This window comes from Notolabrus celidotus, chromosome 5 (assembly GCF_009762535.1).
Source record: "Notolabrus celidotus isolate fNotCel1 chromosome 5, fNotCel1.pri, whole genome shotgun sequence".
Taxonomy (NCBI): Eukaryota; Metazoa; Chordata; class Actinopteri; order Labriformes; family Labridae; genus Notolabrus; species Notolabrus celidotus.
The window spans coordinates 6,351,408-6,372,875 of record NC_048276.1 but is presented as its reverse complement, the minus strand read 5'-3'; the positions used below and the strand labels follow the sequence as shown (position 1 = coordinate 6,372,875).

The following is a 21,468-nucleotide window of genomic DNA, read 5'->3' as shown; positions in this document are numbered from 1 at the left end:
GATAAGGATGTGGGTTGCAATTTTGAGATTCAGAAGCTGGCCTGTTAAGACCAGCTAACTCATCAAATTAAGCTAATAGCCTCTTGCGACATACCAGACTGTGAGAGACAGATGTTTGGAATTACACCATATTTAGCCTGTGTTATTAAACACACAATACATGCACACTTCTTTGAAGTATATTTGAGTCAAAGTTAGCAATTTGGGTTCAGATTGGGACATTTTTTGATTATAGTTATGTAAGGTAGTAGCCTAAAAAAGGCCACCAGGTGTCCCTGTTCAGCTGTTTATCGCAGCTAGATTGAGCAATTCCTGCTGTTTTGTTTTCTGTTTTGTCCCTCCTCCTGTGACACCGTAGTTCAGAGATTGTTGAATTTTGGAGCAGACACGATGTTTCGTTTTGGAGACGTTGCTTTTGTGTTTTTGAGATTAAATTTGCTGGTCTAAACCACATCTCAAACCCGCCGTCCAGTGTTTCTCTCCGCACCGCATCCCATCATCCCCAAAAATAACACAATGCAGAGCCCCAGGAGAGTGTAGAGAGGAAACTACGGCTGGACGTGTAGATAAAAAGTGTTACAGATACATTCACTGTAAAATTCTGTGTCAAAGATGAAACTTTAATACCTTTGTTGTCATCTAAAAAGTGCTGACTGAGTCTTTTATACCAGTGTATCTTAATTGTAGTTTTTACAGAACTTAGCTAGCTAGCTAGCATCTTTAAAGGATAAACTTTGAACACATTTAGTTGTTTAAGCTAACGAGTAGCTACTAAAGTGGTAAAGTACTGCTGCTTAATTTTGTCATGTATTATGTCATTTACTTATGTTATCCATCTTATTATTATACCCATATTTATTTATTATATTGCTTAATCGGTCATAACCAAACCATATTGACATCATGTGAACCTGTCACTACTGAATCATTTTCAATACCACCTGTAATTACTTCCATTTAATGCATGTGTAGCATTTGTATATATCTACATTTGTATTCTATCTTTTTTTGTCTATTTTTATTTGTACTTATTTTATTTTACTAATTGAAACTTTTTATTGATTGTACTTATGTCTGGGTTGCTGCAACAACTGAATTCCCCCCCAGGGATCAATAAAGTAATATCTTATCTCATCTCATCTCATCTCATCTTATCTTATGTTGTAACTAATGTTGATGTCTTGTTATGAGACCCTATCATGGCTAAGTCTCATGTGAGAGAAGTTTTTAATCTCAATGTGACTTTTTAGTGAACTTAACGTTCTACAAACCAAGACTTTGAAATTACTTTTTTATATAATTACAGGTGTTTCTATCACATAAGAACAGCCTCCTCACCTCCCTCATACTCAGGGCAGTTCCCTGAGGTTTCATTGAGGCTCTCCTCTTCGGTGATGATGATGTTCTCTATGTCCTTCATTGTCAGGTGGTCCCTGAAGGCGTGGAACAGCACCTGCTTCAGCTCATCCAGAGACAGCTGCTGCATGTCAAACTGCAGGGGCACACAGCAATCAATGCGAGACACAGTCATCTACACACCGGTTTCATGAGGCGGGATAAATATAGAAGATAAAAATGAGGTGTGAAATGTACGCGCTGGGAGAAATGACAGCACATATGAATGTATGTTTTATTGCCTGGATGTGTAATGTGCAGGTACAGCGTGCGAGTCAGAAGTGTTGTTTGTAATGTAATGGCAGCATGTTTGCCTGTGCTTCAGTGGTGCTATTTTTGGTTCCCTGAATCAGTATGCAAACCTGTGTGTGCTTTGATACTTCCACTATTACTTCCTTGTAGGTGGCTACATTCTAAGTTGTGTAGATTTGTGTTTAAAATGATTTATGAGGCTCAGAAGAATCACTGGTTCGAATCCACAACCTCAGCCTCAGTCCTATTCCCTGCCTGTCTTTCCAAAAAGATCACATCCTTCATGTTTGCAGCAGATTCCCCTGCAATCCTAAAACAAACATGCAAACACCCTCCTCAAAAAACCTACAGATTATTTACTTCACCGACAGATGCAAATACAATCAGTCGCTTGGTTTAGCACAACAGATGGACATGCTGAGGCAGACGAGGCAAAGGGGAAGAGAATAAGGGGGTTTGATGGAGAGAGGAAGGGAAAGAGATGCTGTATGATTAGAAAATAGGAAAGAAATGATGGTGAAGCCAGAGCATACTGAGAGGAAGGAAGTAGTGGGAGACACAGATGGAGGAAAAGAACTGGCAGACAATGGTGGTAGAGACATAAAGGAGTTGAGATGGTGAAAAGTTGATGCTCATTTCTATAAAGGAGACAGCAATTGTGCTCATGTCTCATTATAATGTGCACAAAACGCTAATAACATCATCTTTTATGTTAAATCACTAAAGTAAAGTGACAGATATGTTTATCTCAAAAGTTCTGGGTATCGAACCAACAAAATGTGACCATCAGTTACTGAAACTATATTGAGCATCTATTGGATTTTTGGACATAGTGAGAGACATCTTTGTTTACTTTTTTTCTAAGCTTAAGAAAATGAATTAAAACACTAAATCTGCAGCAAGTACTCCATTAACATAACTTGGCATTAAGATATAGAACAAGAGGAAACAGTTAGCATGCTTTGTGCCATCAGTCACCAAAAAGTCCAGCATCACAAGAGCCAATTAAAACACCTGTTACACAATGCTTGTTTCATCTTTACAAACCAAACTATAAAAGAAGTTGGATTTATTTGTTTGACTGATTCTTGTAGGAGAGCAGTGACATCTTGGAGTCTAGTTCAGGGGTTCCAAACTTTTTTGTCTGCGACCCCCAAAGTAACAGTGCCAGAGACTGGAGACCCCCACTATCCTGAGGTGGTTCAATGTTTCTCAGAGCCGCACACATGAACTAGGCCAATCCAAATACCTACATATTCATTTTAATTCAAAAAGGGGTAGAAGTGGAAGAATTTCTTAGGGGTCATGTGGCAACAAAGTAGAGAAGAAATGTGATACATTTTTGTATTTGCATGGTTTTATCTAAAATTTGGTAGGGTTTTTTTTGTATATATTTTTATGAAAATGTATGAAATATGTAATTTTAGATCATTTTTAATTTAAGTAGTTCTTTGGAAGGCATTTTGAAATCCCCCCCCGTCAGTGTCTCATGACCGCCCTGGGGGTCCCGACTAAGCTGCAACCTACAGCCGCAAGAATTGTAGCCAATGCTTAAGTCTTAAAGGTGACATATCATGCAAAATTGACTTTTTAATGGTTCTTTACCTGAAATATGTGTCCCTGGCATGTCTACAAACCCCCCGAGAATGAAAAAAATCCATTCTGCCCCTGTTTTGATTTCTCCACCTTTCTGTAAATGTGTGTAAAACGAGCCGTTTCAGACTTCCGTGTTTTTGTTACGTAACAACAATATCCGGTCTGTAACGGAGTCAGAGCTCGGAGCTTGTTCAGCCCATAGACTGTATAAAATAATACTGAATCCCTCCTCCGTTTTTCATTACCTGCACAAATGTGTGCTAACAAAGAGCTTAGGAGGGAGGCATGCTAGTTGTAGGCTGTCTTAATAAACACAAAGGTTGATTTTACTCCCCACGTCTGCAGATTTGAAGATCTAGTGGATGATTTTTATTTATCATGGATAAGTGCTAGCGCTAGTTAGCATAGCCACATAGCTACATGTTCATAGCTGTAGCTGTAGCTGTGTACCAAGACACACGTCGACATACTGACAAATAAAACAACAAGAAACACAGAATCTGTGACCAATCCTTCAGAAAGGTCCTGCTGCCTTTCTGGTAGAGGTCGGGTTTATTCCCCATGTCTGCAGATTTGAAGATCTAGTGGATGATTTTTATTTATCATGGATACGTGCTAGCGCTAGTTAGCATAGCCACATAGCTACATGTTCGTAGCTGTGCACCAAGACACACGTCTACATGCTGATAAATAAAACAACAAGAAACACTAAATCTGTGACCAATCCTTCAGAAAGGTCCTGCTGCAGGCGCCTCTCCGTCAGGATCAGATTCTGGATCAGATTCAGAGGGTTGAAGTAACGCGATCTCTGAGCAGTTGTGTATATTCAGCCAACATGTAAACATTAGATCAACGTGCTGGAGAGCCGAGGCACATCCACTTCCTGAGGGGGCGTGGTCAGAGAGAAAACAGAGTGTTCTGAGGAGGACTGAAGAAGAGGGCTTTTCAGGCAGACCAAAATCTGATTTCAAAGTGTTTTTTTGAGCATAAACTTTAAAGACATGTTTTGGGGACCTCTTAGACCAATATATATTGATGAAAAAAGCGTGATATGTCACCTTTAAAAACTGCAGTTCCTCGAGTGTCCACTAGAGGCTGGCTCTGGGAGTACCGGAAACCACATACACACCAATTCAAAAAAGACGATCTCTACAGCAGAAATGAACATGTTTACAGCCTGGTACAAAAAAGGATTTTAGTCTGAATAGCTCATTTCTCTATCCGCACGCACTTTACTGGGGGTAAAATTTTTCATAACATGGCAATTTTGAAGATATGAAGATTTTGAGTTTTCTATAATTAGACTCATAGCTGACTTGATTGACAGGCGGGGACACTGTAGCTGTTAGCAAAGGGTCTAAAAGACCCCCTCTGTACCTCACACTAGGTCAACAGAAGTTAGGTTGAGTTCAACATTTCTAATATGTTCAGAAACAGATTGGTGACGTCACGGATACTACGTCCATTAATTGTACAGTCTATGGTCCAGACCCCTAATTTGGGAACCACTGGTCTAGTTGTGAATGTGAGGTTGCCGAACAGCTAGCCAGAACTCCTGAGAATCAGTGCTCCCAAACAAAAAATGATTTCTAATAATAGAAAACAACCATTATTTTGTAGGTATCAGACAAAAAAAGCAGCCTTTATGCTAAGCTAGGATAACTTTTGCTAGCTGTAGCATTACTTAAACTGACAGATATCAACTATTTTTAACCATCACCATGCGTGTCTACTGTAAACTAAACCTGAGGGGTCTTTAACTGAGGCCGTACTATAGCTGTATCAATCATTGGATGTAGTGTAAACAGTGAATGGTAAATAGACTGTTCTTATATGGCACTTTCTCTAGTCTTCTGACCACTCGAAGGGCTTCTACACTTCATGTCACAATCACTTATTCACACACCGTTAGTTATGCCACTGGGGTTCAGCATCTTGTCCAAGGACACTTGAACATGTGGACAGCAGGAGGTGGGATCACACTGCCAACCTGCATATTGACAGAGGACCCACTCTACCACTGAGACACAGCTGCTACATGTATCATCATTGTAATATAGATAGGAATGCAAAAATTCAGAGATGTACATGTTAAGAAACGCCTCCAAACAGACATTTTATGAATCTGACAATCTGAACTATTGAGTCATATTTCTTTATGTAGTTTGTACGTCTGCTTCAGAGCACTGTTGTGTATCCTCAAGGCACTGCAGATGAGTATTGATTTCAATCTAACCATTTGTGTCACCTTTCAGGTAGTTTGTAATAAATGTAAACACAAATACACAACTTTAAATGTGAACCTGGGACACTGCAGCGAACGAAAAAAACAATCAAACGATTACTGACAAAGAGAATAAAGTCAGACTCTACAACAAATCATTCAGTCTGGTTCTCTCAGTCTGAACCTCTTTCCCATTACACACACTCACACACACACACACACACACTCACACACACACGCGCGATATAATCTATTTGATGTGGAGCCACAAAGAGCCATGAATCAATATTATTCACAATTTGGCAAACTAAGATCAAACCAAAGTGACCTTTCTTTCTTCTTTTTCAAGGGGCTCATTTTTACACTCAGGCTTTTTTTTGAACACTCAAAAACTGTAGAGGATAAAGACTGAGAGGCGGCTGACACATGAAGCACTACACTGAAAAGGGCAGGAGGGATAAGTTGTAGGTTAAGTGAACAAAGGTGGAACATAAACAAAAGTTGGGAGCTGTTCTACCTGTCAGTTTTATCTGATGTTTAAAGTTTGGACTTACGCTCTAATGCTCTAAAGCAGGGGTTCACAAAGTGTGGGTCGGGACCCCCTGGGGGGTCGCGGGACACAAATGGGGGGTCACGAGATATTTTTTATTTTTAATTTATCTAAACATATTTATTATTATTAATTATTTTTGTTTATTTACCTTGTTTTCTTATGTTTATCTTCCTTTTTGTTTGAACTGTTAATTATCATTATTTATTTATTGATTGTTATCATTATTTTTGTATTTTTCTAAATTTATTGAATCTTTTTCTTCTCTTAGTTGGTTTTCAATTACTTATATATATCATTTGTTAACTTGTGGTGAACAAAGAAATACTAAAAAAATGCAATAAAAAAAATGAATGACAAAAGTTATCTAAAAATAGCACATTTTACCCATTATAGTAAAAAATATCGCCCAAAATAGTAGCTACACTTGAAATAAAACCTTGAAAATAGAAAATGTAATGAGATTTCTGCCTTTCTTTTAGCTTGATGACTACTAAGTTTAGGGTTAGTGAACAGTTAATTATCAAAAGCATCAGTAGCAGCAGGTTCATTCATAACAGCACAGGAAACACATGCTCATATAGGTAGGGTCATTTTCTCCAGACCGGCTAAATGAAGCTACGTGAAATCACTTTGAGGGACAGTGGAGGTTGCAAGTTTTTGGCACCAATATTTTGGGGGTCACAGGCTGAAAAGTTTGGGAACCCCTGCTCTAAAGCTCTAAATTTCAACCACGTAAACTCTATATCTGTATCTTCAAAACTTCTGTTCAATATCTGTTTGAACAAAACTACAGATTGCTCCTTTAAATGTTCTGACTCATTCAACCTTGGGCACTTCAGGGCCAAGAGACAGGGAGTGGCAGCAGCAGTTGGACGGCCGGATTTCTGCCTTTTTTGCCAAAGCTGTCTCTACTTTGAACGGATTCTGGGAATTGGAATAAAAAAAAACTTGTTGGACTCCGGCCGCAGAACAGACAACATGACAGCTTAGAGCAGCGGCACGAAGAACGTACGGTGTTCCTGTCTGCCTGTCTGAGGGGGGAAAAGCCACAGTGGAGCCGTAACCTGTTAGAAACCAACAGAGTGATGAGATTTCTCCTCCTGCCTGGTCTCTGAATGACACAGACATCCACACACACACACACACACACACACACAGTGATGCAAAGACTCAGGAGTGTTTGCCTGTCAGAGCATTTTGTCTCTCACTGAATGAACTCAGATATGCGGTGTGTGTGCGTGTGTGCGTGTGTGCCCGTGAGCGTGCACGTGGCAGGGAAACAGCAGGGGGCCGTGAGCAGTGACCGGTGAGATTCTGACAGAGCCAGGACACATCAATCAGAAGAACAGGTGCTCACACACCATCCCTCACGTCTCGTCCAACCTGCCCTCGCAGCACAAAAGCTTGTTCCGTCCGTCATCCACCTGCTTTGTCTTCTGACCCTTCTCCAAAAAGTCACCCAGAGTGACGAACAAAAAGCAATTGTTTCTTTTATTCTGTAGCATTCCCTTCTTTCTGTCTGCCCGTGTGACATCTTCAAGTTCAAGAGATAATATATAAAGGAATGCACATAAACGCTCTATTTAAACACGCACACTAGTATGAAATCGCAGGTGAAGAAAGGTAAGAGTACTTTTTTACAATGCCAGCAGAGGCTGAAACCAACCACAAATGAATAATAGATAAACTCGACCCACAGAGACAGAATCAGTCACAGTTGTAGGGGGTGAAATGAAAAATGATTCCTAAAAAATACCAACAGATTTTGTCAATCTGAAGGGAAATGTGCCACAGGCTGTGTCCCAGTCCCTTCTAAGAAGACGCCCGTGTTAGAATAACTGTTCTTACACATACTGCACTCTGTAAAGAAAACATCCACCAAATGGTAGTTCTTATGTAACACAGACGCCATGTTTTTTTTGTTTTTTTGTTTTTTTAAATGACTCTATATTTGGCATCACTGATCATCCTGTGAGCACTGCAGACCGTCTCAACAGATGCAGACAGCAGTGATGAGCTCATCACTGATGGACTCTTTCTGTTTCTCAGACTCTTCTTTCATTGACAAAAATAGGAACAGGTGAAGCTTAAAAACGGATATGTCATGGTCAGGAACTTTGATGAAAAGGTGTTACTCCTGAAGTAAATGAGTGTGATTACTAATTAAACGATGTGCCATTTAAAATCCATTCCACAGCTAATGGAATGGAATTAATCTTAGTACTTTAATGTGGGTTTGCAAGTCAACTACGAAGCTCAGAAATAGTACAGATCCCTCCACCTTACCCTCATACCATCAGCAGTGGGACATCAGGTAAACAACAATGTGAAAGGCCGACTACAGTCCATATATTATAATCTTATACTACTTATAACACTCTCATAAGTGCATACACACATTCATGAACCCCCCTCCACAAATCTCTCTCCTCCCTCCAAAAGAATAAATCTTATGTCTCTTCTTTTCTTTATCTTCTCTTTATTTGTTTGTTTCTCTTTCTTCTTTCTTGTCGATCTAATTTAGTGATTGTTTCTCTCCCCTCCTTGATATTCTATTCTTCTTTCTGTTTTGTTTTGTTTTGTTATGATTAATCGTCTCTTATAGTCTTATCTGTTTGTCTAAAACTTATGTAGTCTATACCTGATAACGTTGATTGAGTATTGTTTTCTAACACTCCTTTTCTTTTCTTTTATGCTCTGTTTTATGTTTAGCACTATGATGATCTTTGCACTCTTGCAAATTAAAAAATATATATACACTACCAGTCAAAAGTTTGGACACATCTTCTCCACCACGGTGCAAGACTGAACGCTTCAGGCGCTCCTTTGTGCCCACCGCCATCAGAAACGGAGGCCACAGACTGCACCATGCTGACCACTGACCCCCCCCCCCCCCCCTCCCCCATGAACAGATCCATAACATCCCTGCTCTGTCTGTCGCACTCCATCATCCCATCCCGAACTCTCTCTTGACTGCTGCTGGCATTATAATGTATAATATACTGTATTATATAATTATCTTGCTATATTATATTATTTTATATTACATTACTATTCTAACTACAACCCATGGTCATATTACATACAAATATTATTTCTATTTATTGCTTAATTTGTCATTACCAACCATAATCACACCATGTCAACCTGTCACTACTGAAACATTTTTAATACTGCCAGTAATTACTTCTATTTCATTTGAATTCCATTTGTAACATTGTATATATCTAAATTGTACTCTAGCTTTATTTATCTATTTTATTTTACTTATTTTTATTTTATGTTATTTTATTTTATTTTATTTTTTACTTATTTTGTACTTTTTTGTACTTTTTGAAACTTCTTTCTTGATTGTACTTATGTCTGGGTTGCTGTAACAACTGAATTTCCCCCCCAGGGGATCAATAAAGTAATATCTTTAACTATTTTCCACATTGTAAATTAATACTGAACACATCAAAACTATGAAATAATCTGGTTTTGCCATAATCTGGATTACAACAGTCGTCAAATAGGGCTATCCATTGTGTACTAACCCTACCTCTGAACAACACAACTGATGGTCTCAAACACATTAAGAAGGCAAGTCATTCTACAAATGAACTCTTGACAAGGCTCATGTTCATTAGAAACCAGTCCAGGAGACCACTTCATGAAGCAGACTGAGAGAATACCAAGAGTGTGCAAAGCTGTCATGAAGGAAAAAGGGGGCTACTTTACAGAATCTAAAATATAAAACATATTCTGCTTTGTTTAACACTTTTATGTTCATTAAATAATTCAATATATGTTCTTTCATAGTTTTGATGTCTTCAGTATTAATCTACAGTGTTTACAATAATTCAAATAAATACAAACCCTTGCATGAGAAGGTGTTTCCAAACTTTTGACTGGTAGTGTATAAATAAATAGTACAGAATAGGGATGTCAATTTTAAGTAATCTCTGTGATCGATCTTTAGAAATGTTAACGATCAATTATCGATTAGCCATTAAAAAACCCCAGATGTTTTCCATGTCTAAAACAATGCCAAGTGAGTTTTTTCCCCTACATAGAATTGTCCTTATAGACAAATGTTTATAACTGATAATATTAAATAGTACAGATCATATAGAGGTGTACAAAATGTTGATATCAACATGTGGAGCAGGCTATTAAATAATAATCTCTGTGGACATACAGTCATAAAAGTGAAGGCTCAGACTTCAACATGTGGATTTCACACACACATCTATTTTAATTTTCATTGTCCATTTTTAAACTGTCACTGCACTACCTGCACTGTGTACATAGGATGTTTTATAGAACTGTATTTTATTATTTTTCATTGTATTTTATATTTAAATTTTAGATATTTAAAAGCTGGAAGAGAGAAACAGCATCTCGTTTTTCCTGTATGTCTCGTATATACAGTGAAAATTGACAATAAAAACCTTTGAATCTTGAATCTTACTGCAACAAGAGAACTGAACAGAAACATATTTCAGACTCACAGTGTCCAGTTTTCTGTCTACTCATTCTAATTGAGAAAAATAAGCATGTGAACGTGGTCAGGTGTTAGTCGGGCGTGCAACTGGATGATAATCAGTCTGGCCGCAGAGGAAAAAGGCGCACGTGGAGACCTGTCACTCAGCCGCAGCCCCCAGCTGAGCGCAACACCTTCAGTCAAATGATTCACATTGAAAGATGCTTTAAATTTAAAACACTTCCCTGATGGCTGAATGAAATATGAGACCACATGATGTTTGTTCCATGTTATAGAAAATCTAATCAAAAAACATGTTCGAGTAAGTTCTTAAAAATCAGTGACTCAATACTTGATTAATTATTAACATCCCTAGTATAGATTCTAACCTCCTGTAAGATCCACATTTTAAAGGTGACATATCATGCTTTTTTCATCAATATATATTGGTCTAAGAGGTCCCCAAAACATGTCTTTAAAGTTTATGCTCAAAAAAACACTTTGAAATCAGATTTTGACATGCCTGAAAAATCCTCTTCTTCAGTCCTCCTCAGAACACTCTGTTTTCCCTCTGACCACGCCCCCCTCAGGAAGTGGATCTGGTCTCGGCTCTCCGGCACGTTGATCTAATGTTTACATGTTGGCTGAATATACACGGCTGCTCAGAGACCCGCGTTACTTCAACCCTCTGAATCTGATCCAGAATCTGATCCTGACAGAGAGGCGCCTGTAGCAGGACCTTTCTGAAGGATTGGTCACAGATTTAGTGTTTCTTGTTGTTTTATTTATCAGTATGTCGACGTGTGTCTTGGTACACAGCTACGAACATGTAGCTATGTGGCTATGCTAACTAGCGCTAGCACATATCCATGATAAATAAAAATCATCCACTAGATCTTCAAATCTGCAGACGTGGGGAGTAAAACCGACCTTTGTGTTTATTAAGACAGCCTACAACTAGCATGCCTCCCTCCTAAGCTCCTTGTTAGCACACATTTGTGCAGGTAATGAAAAACGGAGGAGGGATTCAGTATTATTTTATACAGTCTATGGACTGAACAAGCTCCGAGCTCTGACTCCGTGACAGACCGGATATTGTTGTTACGTAACAAAAACACGGAAGTCTGAAACGGCTCGTTTCAGCACACACTTACAGAAAGGTGGAGAAATCAGAACAGGGGCAGAATGGATTTTTTTCATTCTCGGGGGGTTTGTAGACATGCCAGGGACACATATTTCAGGTAGAGAACCATTAAAAAGTCAATTTTGCATGATATGTCACCTTTAATGTGTGTTTATTAGTGAGCTTCAGAGATGCTTCATGCTTACTGTACAGATATGTCAGTGTAATAAATCTATTATTGTAGCACTGTTATGTGAGTGATAGTCATTGATGGTCTAACACTGGGTTTTCTCAGCGCAGACTTCAAACTTAATATACTTAACTTAATACACAGTCTCGATGCAGGGAGAGCAAGAACACAGACAACTTCTGTTGTGCGTCTGGTTCTTAGTCTCAGGGGAAGATATCTCCAGGGGTAAACTAAGTTATCTATAAACATAAGGTAGAGTTTGTTGCTTTAAGTCGTAATCATAAAGTTTATAACTGACTTTGATAAGGCGTCACTCTCACACAGATGCCTCTTCATGAGGAATAGTAAAGTGATGATCAGCGACACGTTTGGTTATTCCTTTGGAGCACTTGTGTTTGGGTTCTCTGTGAAAACAGCTGAGTAGATATTCTCTCAGAGGTGTCTATGTTTAGAACTCTGCTGGTAAAGTTAGGCAGTGAGAAGTTAACAAGTAGGAGGTTTTTTTTTCTTTTTTCTCTTCTCTAGACAATTTTCTTTTTACATAATAGTTCTCTCCTCATGTCTGATACTGGAGCAGGATTACCAAAGATGAGCAGTTTCTGTTGTAGTGTTGTTAGAGACAGATAAACTACACAATCAGGGCTTTGCTCAGTAAAGGAGCAACATGACAAGAGTATAATGTTCATGCTGGTGTGAGAGGGCTGCACCGCTCTTTGAGGACAAAGAGCTAAACTGTGTGCAGCACGTTTACATTATCTGAACATGAACTGGGACGGAGCACAAATCTGGACTCTAGGGTTTTGATGATTATCAGTATGCACTGTAACTTTTCGTTAATAGAACAGAGATTAAAACGTTTTCTTTTTGTATCATTATATTTGTTTTAAGTTATATTTTTGGGCTTTTACACCTTTATTTGGGGAGGACAGGACAGTGGATAGAGCAGAGAGAGAGAGAGAGTGGGAGAATGACATGTAGGAACGGCTGGAATCAAACCCAGGCTGCCCACTATCACTAGGTTAAACCAAGCCTCCAGCCGCCAGAAATGAAGCCAATACGGAAGTGCTAAAAACTGCAGTTCCCAGAGTGTCCACTTGAGGCTGGCTCCGGAAGTACTGGAAACAAGGGCGTAGGTTTGCTTTTGACATTGGTGGGGACCAATGGCGGTTGCCTATGAGGGGGGACTATTTTCCTTTGTTGAAATAGCTTCTAATGTCCATCCATCTTTTCTTGCCTGCCGACGTCCTCAGACCTGAGTGCACCGTCAACACTGGCGAAAACTGCAAGCGAAACAGCCTACAGGGAGCTAAGCCAATCAAAAAACAGACCGGTCTCGAAGACATATTTGGGGGGCGATGCCGAATTGGGAAAGGATTTAACCCTTTGTGTGCTGCACAAAGCAATTTTTTTTCCCCTTCAACCTTAATATTGGTGGGGACATTTCAGCCATCGTTTGAGATTGGTAGGGACATGTCAATACGGTCCATACACAATTCTATGCCATTGACTACAGCGACCAGAGTGGAATCTGATCCTGAACATGAAGAGGCAGCTGTTGAAGTGTTGTGTCTCTGAGTGTCAGAATTATGTTTTGATTGGTGGAGAGCAGACAGATGCAGAGGTGGAAAACTCACACCACTACACACCCATTCAAGAAAGCGGATCTTTACAGCAGAAATAAACATGTTTACAGCCTGGTACAAAAAATTTGTTTAGATTAAATGGCTAATTTCTCTATTGGCACGCACTGTACGGGGGGTGAATTTTCTTATAACTCAGCAGTTTAGAATATATTAAGATTACAAGTTTTGCATAATGACAGCTGACTTGATTGACAGGCGGGAACACTGTAGCTGTTGGCGAGGAGGCTCAAAGCCCGCCTCTTCACCTCACACTATCTCGATAGAAGTTAGGTTGAGTTCAGCATTTCCAATATGGCAGCTTCAGACAATATACTTCAAAGCAGCGCTTCAACACTCTGCATTCTGTATAAAGTTGTCTTGAACAAAGAAAAATATAACTAAAAAGAAAATCTGTATTCTATTCATGCACTCCCACAACAAATGCACGCTTTGGAAAAAGCCACGTCTTTATGACCGTTTGTAATGGCACTAATGGGAAATGCAGTCTTCATCCCCGAGAATCCAAAGGGGTCACTAGAACCAGAACAACAGGAACACGTCTCACAGTGCCTTTAAATAACCCTATAAAGCAGTCTGTACTGTCTGGCATTACTGGGTGTGATCAGAGGTGGTGTGAAGTGTGATTTGTCACACGTGTAGGTGTAATGAGAGAAATTGTGACACCTGTCACCTGAAACCCCCAGTTCTGATTTGAGAGTAAGTTCAGTTCCTCTCAAAACAGGTTGATATGATTGTGGTGAATGTGCGTATACTTGTTGTGGAGGTAAGTGTCTCTAAAGAAATGTCTCTAAAACTGCTCCTGATGTGTGCAGCCCCTTGAGACAAAGAAAACATCTGCAGAAGCATCTGCCTAATGAAGACAGATGACACCGAAACGTTCCAGCACTTTTGTTCAAGGCTAGAAGATGTCTGTAGATGTCTCGGCTGCACTTGCTCAGTGCAAACATATTTTTTTATAGACTGTAAACATTGTTATGATATTGGCTAAAAGATTGTGTTGTTTTGTATCTTTAGGCGATGGAGCTTAATTTGCGCTGGAACACTGGGTGCTTCCTTTTTTCAAAACTAATTTACTGACTGTCAGCAGAAAAGTGGTAACTGGAGTCAGGAGTTTTAAATCTCCCAGAGGTTTTGCTCAGGCCTTGCTAGGATGTAGAATAAACAGAAAAACAGAGAGTATTTTTCAGATATTTCAATGGTGCACTGAATCAAACAAACAGGGTATAAACCCGAGGACACGCCGAAGCGATTCAACACAAACACACACAGAGGAGAATGTAATTACGCACAAAAGTTGCCAACTGGAGCCTTCCGCGATGAAGTAAATCATTCTACATCTCACTATGCAAGGATATTATCTGAACATACTGAACAGAGTCGTTATGGCCCACCATGATGTGCCTCCCTCTCCTCTATCTTCCTCTTCTCGATACAATGACTCTCCCTCTCTGCCCATCTCTGTCTGAGGTCTGTGAAATATAAACACACACATACAAAAACACACAAAATGCTGCTCTCAAAGTCCTCAGAGACACACTTCCTCCCACCATTTCACCCCCTCCTCCTTCTCTCTTCCCATATTCTCTGCTCTCATTGCTCCTCTCCTGCTTCTTTCCTCTCCCGCCTCACATTTTTCCCGTCCCGTCTTCCTGTTTTCTGTTGATTTCTTTGTGGGAGGCGAACATTTAAAAATCACCCCTGAGACGCACACTGTCTGCGACCTTCATGAATCACAGCCTCCCTTATACCCCTTCTTTCATTTTCTTCATCTCTCTTCCTTTGTGGTTTTCCTTTATATTCCTGTATCTTTATGTGGGGCACCCCCCCCACACACACACCCCTGCACCCTCTCCATCCCCACTTATTGTCCAGCCCCCCTTTGTATTCTCTCATCTCTTTTAGCCTTGCTGGCTGGCAAGCTGTAGTCTGTCTTGCTCCATCCCTTCTTCACGGATGCAACACATCTCATTTAAAAAGATTCTGAAATATCGAAGAAAGCTCTGACCTTGATATAAAAATCAGCAGCTTTTGCATGAGTACTTTCTTACAGCATAGATTGCTGTTTTCAAGATATTTTCTGAAGTGCTTGCACATTGTAATCTAGGATAAAAAAGGTCTATGCAAATGTGTGTAACCTGGAACGCACACACCTCCTCATTCCAGTGAGTCACCCTCTAAATGATTCTCCTCTCATTTGAGTCAAAGAAAGCAGAGAACAGCTTCCTGCGAGCCGTGGTCCTGCTCAACCAGCCGTCCTCAAACTACCCCCCCCCCCCCTCCCCCAAACACACGCACACTTTAAAACGTTGCACTTTTCATTATTGTCGCATGTCTTACCTAAGTGGCATAAAGAATCAAACACTCTGAGAGCGGTACATTTGCTGTCCACAACATTTTTTTTTCTAAAACTTAAAGGAAGCAGGTTCAAAAGCATGGAGATGAGCTCCAGCCTTAATCACCACTGGGCCAAGTTTGGACGCTTGCTAGCACACAGGCTCAGACTTTCTAAATCCAGGGGAGCAACCCTCTGATCTTTATTATGGTAATACCTTCTGCAACAATGGGAGAGATAAAAACATACCCACACCCAACCTAAAAAACACACACTTGCATAAAGAAACACTTAATTCTCAGCAGATCTGTATTCCTTCAAGGCCGCGAGCCAACGGAAAAAAATAACTGTTATTGTCAGAGAACAGAAGAGGCAGGTGGGGGGGCCTAAGCGTGTGGGTTTTTTTGCACTTAAGTAGGTGTGTGCTTGTGTGGAGTCCCTGCAGAAACTAGGGCTGTGCTTAAGGATGTAAGACTGGCTCTGGCTGCTGAAACACACAGTCAGAAATGAGAGCGAGTGAGTAATACGAGGCATGGAAGATGCAACTGATAAATGAGGAAAGGGATGTGAGTGATGAGGAAACACGCTGCGGCTTTGTCTTTCACCTGCCAGAAGATGTTGTCGATGGTGTTGCCCAGGAATCCTTCTCTGTTGTCGGACGACAGCAGCTTGGGACCCAGTATCGTCATGAACTCCTCAAAGTCCACCTGGCCGTCGCCTGTAGGCACACACACACACACACACACACACAAAGAGGAGAAAATCAGACACAGACACAGGAAGAGTGGCAGACCAGAGTTGAATAATGCATTTTCTTGTGAAGTTTATTTGCTTACAGAAATAAAAAGAAGCGCCCTGAGACAGATCAACAGATGGATGTGCCTTCATCCGAGACAAACTTCTGTGCATTTCCAGCACTAATTCACCTTCAAAAGCAAAGTGTGTGCACCTGTGTGAGTGCACGCCTCTGTGTGACTGATTGTGGGGAGTTTTTTTGCTCTGAAGTCAGGATCATTTGCACATTTAAATTCAAAGGACACAACCTGTAAGTGTTTGCATTATGTATTCTACAGCGGCAAGTCGTTACAGATAGAAATCAACAGGCGGCATGCTGTGGAATTACTTTGCAGTGAATATATATGCAACAAGGTGTCATAAACCGGCTCATTGTATTGACTTATTATACTAATATGACCACATTTTAACACATTATCCAATGTGGTTTCATTGTTTATTCTAATGAGCAGCATTTAGGTGCATTAGCAGCCGTCTGCACCTGTCTCACTGCAGCTGCTTTGAATGTGGTGGCAGGATAACACTTCATTTTATGGGTCTGTAATTTCTGAATATTTTCCAAGAAGTTCCCTTGAAAGGGAGATATAGCTGGGTACTAATTACAAGGAAGAAAGAGACTGTTTTAATTTGGTACTTTTGCAATATGAATCCCAATTAATTGCAGTGAATAGAGTGTCTTTGAGTCGGTGGAGAGCACACCAGCTGAATATGCAAAAGTGTTACCTTTGTCAACATGCAGGGAGGAATTCAATCATTTATGTAGGGAGAAGCCTTCAATTAGGGATGTGTGTGTTTAGATGATTAAAAAGTTGCACGTAGTTGTCCTCACTAGTCTGCACCAGAATGAATCGCTGGCTAAATTGCATTTTAATACTTTTATTATGGTACGCTTGAAGAGTCGGTCATATGTTGTGTCTTAGCTGTAGTGCGGCCACCTGACACTAGTTGGGGCTGTGGCCAGTGAACGGTGAATACCATGCAGCTATAACGCAAGTAACACGGGACTTCCACCCGATCCCGGTCTGTCTCCGATCTGCTGCAGTCCGGCTCCATGCTCTCTCGTCCATCAACCTGTTGCGTTTTCGGACAGCAGCATGGAGCAGGACCGCCGGACAGCTGGTGTCATGTGACTGAGGTCCTCCGGCGGTAATCACTAAATCAAGGATTCTCCTCCTCCTCTCCTCATCCATGTTGTCTTTCTGGTCCTCTGAAAACCTCTGACCTGTTGACCCCAGGCCTGGCTCCGTTCATCATGACAGTTTCAATAGAAGTCTTGCGTATCTGATCTGAACGGATCCAGCGGAAGTTAACACATTGACTAGAATAGAAACCTACCAGATCTGGTGCTGTGACGGATCGGACACAGATCTAGTAAGTAAGTAAGTAAGTAAGTAGGTAAGTAACTAAGTAAGTAAGTAGGTAAATAAGTAAGTAAGTAAGTAAGTAAGTAAGTAAGTAAGTAAGTAAGTAGGTAAGTAAGTAAGTAAGTAAGTAAGTAAGTAAGTAAGTAAGTAAGTAAGTAAGTAAGTAAGTAATTAAGTAAGTAAGTAAGTAAGTAAGTAAGTAAGTAGGTAAGTAAGTAAGTAAGTAAGTAAGTAAGTAAGTAAGTAGGTAAGTAAATAAGTAAGTAAGTAAGTAAGTAATTAAGTAAGTAAGTAAGTAAGTAGGTAAGTAAGTAGGTAAGTAAGTAAGTAAGTAAGTAAGTAAGTAAGTAAGTAAGTAAGTAAGTAAGTAAGTAAGTAAGTAAGTAGGTAAGTAACTAAGTAAGTAAGTAAGTAAGTAGGTAAGTAAGTAAGTAAGTAAGTAAGTAAGTAAGTAAGTAAGTAAGTAAGTAAGTAAGTAAGTAAGTAAGTAAGTAGGTAAGTAACTAAGTAAGTAAGTAGGTAAATAAGTAAGTAAGTAAGTAAGTAAGTAAGTAGGTAAGTAAGTAAGTAAGTAAGTAAGTAAGTAAGTAAGTAAGTAAGTAAGTAGGTAAGTAAGTAACTAAGTAAGTAAGTAAGTAAGTAAGTAAGTAAGTAAGTAAGTAAGTAAGTAAGTAAGTAGGTAAGTAACTAAGTAAGTAAGTAGGTAAATAAGTAAGTAAGTAAGTAAGTAAGTAGGTAAGTAAGTAAGTAAGTAAGTAAGTAAGTAAGTAAGTAAGTAAGTAGGTAAGTAAGTAGGTAAGTAAGTAAGTAAGTAAGTAAGTAAAATATATTTATTATTACACCTTTCACAGAGCATAGTCACAAAGTGCTTCACAGAGTATCAATACATGGACAAGACAATTAAATGTGGAATAGATAAAATAATAAAGACAGGAGACAAAATAAAAACCACAATACAAGACTACAACAGATGGACAAAAGCCATTACAAACAAATGTGTCTTTTTAGCTGCTTTTTGAAAGCTTCAGTGGAGACAGCACAGCACATTTGAGATGGAAGATTGTTCCAAAGAGTTGGAACCACAAGCTCAAAGGCACCGTCGCCTTTTGATTTTAGACTAACACGAGGCACAGACCTTGATTAGAAGATCTGAGCGGTCTACTGGGGATGTAAGGATGGATTATGGATTGCTTTATATGTTAACGTATATAAATAATGTAAAAAAGTTATTTAGCTGTATTTTGATCATCTGCTTTACTACCAGCACAGGCATGTTGAAGTTAACCTGCAAGGAGGACCAAAAGCTGGTGGTGCTAGCTCTGCTAATGTTAGTCGCACTCAGCAAACCAATTCAGCATTGTTTATCATAGACTGGATGATCCTGTGTTTAGCTGTGATAAAAAAAAAATTGCTCAAAGCGGACTTCTTTTCTGGGTGTTTACTTTCCTTTAGACTAGCCGGTTGCTCAGACTTTAAATGTCAGTTTAAATGACAAGAAAATAGGTTGCTTCATCATCAGATCATCTCTACTTTCCATAACGTTTACTGTGATTTAAATTTTTTTAAGGGAATTTCTCCCTCATTGTAATCAAAGTTTTATACTTTGTTCCATCCACGTCTAAGAAACACATGCAGATGTGTGTCTAACATGAGTCTGGTCCTGCTGGAGGTTTCTGCCTGTTAAAGGAAGTTTGTCCTTGCCACTGTAACTTGCTAAATGCTGCAAAGTGCTCTGCTCATGGTGGATTAATAACAATAATAATAATAATGCACTTTATTTATAGGCGCCTTTCTTGGCACTCAAGGTCACCTTACAACATTAAAAACAAACAGAGTTTAAATAACAAACAGGAAATAAAACAAAATTTAAAAAGTTTTAAGTGAATGGACAGAGGAGTTGTGATCAGATGGAGTAAGCCAGTTTAAACAGATGGGTTTTGAGTTTGGATTTAAAATGTGGGAGTGAGTCAGTGTTGCGGAGGTCAGGTGGGAGAGAGTTCCAGAGCTGGGGAGCAGAGTGGCTGAAGGCTCTGCTCCCCATGGTAACAAGGCGAGCAGGGGGGGGGGGGCAGTGAGGTGGATGGAGGAGGAGGATCTGAGGGTGTGGACGGGTGTGGCAGTATGGAGGAGGTCAGAGAGATATGGAGGGGCGAGGTTGTGTTTGGATTTGAAGGTGAGGAGAAGTATTTTGTAGTTGATCCGGTGTGTGATGGGGAGCCAGTGGAGCTGTTGCAGGGTGGGTGTGATGTGGTGGATGGAGGCGGTGCGTGTGATGATACGGGCGGCTGAATTTTGAACTAGTTGAAGTTTATGGAGGGTTTTGTGGGGGAGACCAAACAGAAGGGAGTTGCAATAGTCCAAACGGGAGGTGACGAGGCTGTGAACAAGAATGGCCGTGGAGTGGGGAGTGAGTGAAGGACAGAGATGGTTAATATTGCGGAGGTTAAAGTAGGCTGAGTGGGTGACGTGGTTGATATGGGAGGTGAAGGAGAGGGTGCTGTCGAGGATGACACCCGGACTCTTAACCTGAGGGGAGGGGAAGAGGGGCGAGTTGTTGATGGGAATAGAGAAATTATTGAGTTTGTTTAATGTAGATTTTGTGCCAATTAAAAGAAGTTCAGTTTTATTGCTGGATTAAGATGAGATCAGACTGAGTCCTGTCTGTAAGATGGGACTGGATCTTATCCTGTCTTGATGTTGGGTCTTTATTAATAATAGAACATAGAGTATGATCTAGACCTGCTTTGTTTATAAAGCGTCTTGAGATGACGTTTGTTGTGATTTGGCGTTTTTTAAATAAAGATTGATTTATTGATACAAAAGCCTCAGAAACTACAGGCCTGTGAAAACAGCCTCATCTTGCATTAGAGTATATTACCAGCCATATTAACCATATTAAGCAGCATTAGTTTCCTGTCTGAAACCTGACCCCAGTTTCATAGAATCATCGATTTCAATTAGAATAATGTAATCTCACAATTTAAAACTACTTTTCCTGAACCATGAGGGGAGATAACACCAGATATCAGTAGATTAAGATCTCCAAAGGAGGGATTTAACACTGTAGAATTAATTAAATCAAGGCCTTGTCCGTTGTTTAACACCTGATAATGACGTACATCCTCATTCAGGAGCTTTATGAGGGACACCTTGGAAACTGTAGAAGTCACAGGTAAAGGATTTTTCATGTCGTCTCTCCTCAGAACAAATGGCTGCTCTGCTCTCGGATGGTCAAACTACTCATGGAGGCAGAAGCAGAAAGCTTTTAGCTCTGACCTTTGCTATTTGTTGTGTTGTGGAATCAAGAGCAGGCAGATAAGAAGCAGCTGAAAGACTGACGAGCTTGTTTGCGATGCAGGAGATGCTAAGGACTAATTGTTATCCTTTTTGAATTTACAAGCAGAGCTGATGTTTTAGAAGCTCCTTTCTTTTTATTGTCTCCGGGGGGAATTTGTTTTTGACAATTGGCCACCTGCTGCTGATCTTAAGACAGTTTAAAAACAGTTTTTACTGGGACATTTTGAAAGAAGCTGTAA

At 39.9% G+C, this 21,468-nt stretch overlaps 1 protein-coding gene across 1 annotated transcript in view; it reads right to left on the bottom strand.

Moving 5' to 3' along the window:
• caln2 (calneuron 2) overlaps positions 1-21,468 on the bottom strand; it is a 52,426-nt gene that overhangs the window by 7,866 nt on the left and 23,092 nt on the right. The window contains exons 4-5 of the mRNA XM_034683974.1: positions 16,379-16,491; positions 1,339-1,492 (exon numbers count right to left, since the gene is read on the bottom strand). Coding sequence (XP_034539865.1) covers positions 1,339-1,492; positions 16,379-16,491 — 267 coding nt within the window. The remainder of the gene's footprint in view (positions 1-1,338; positions 1,493-16,378; positions 16,492-21,468) is intronic.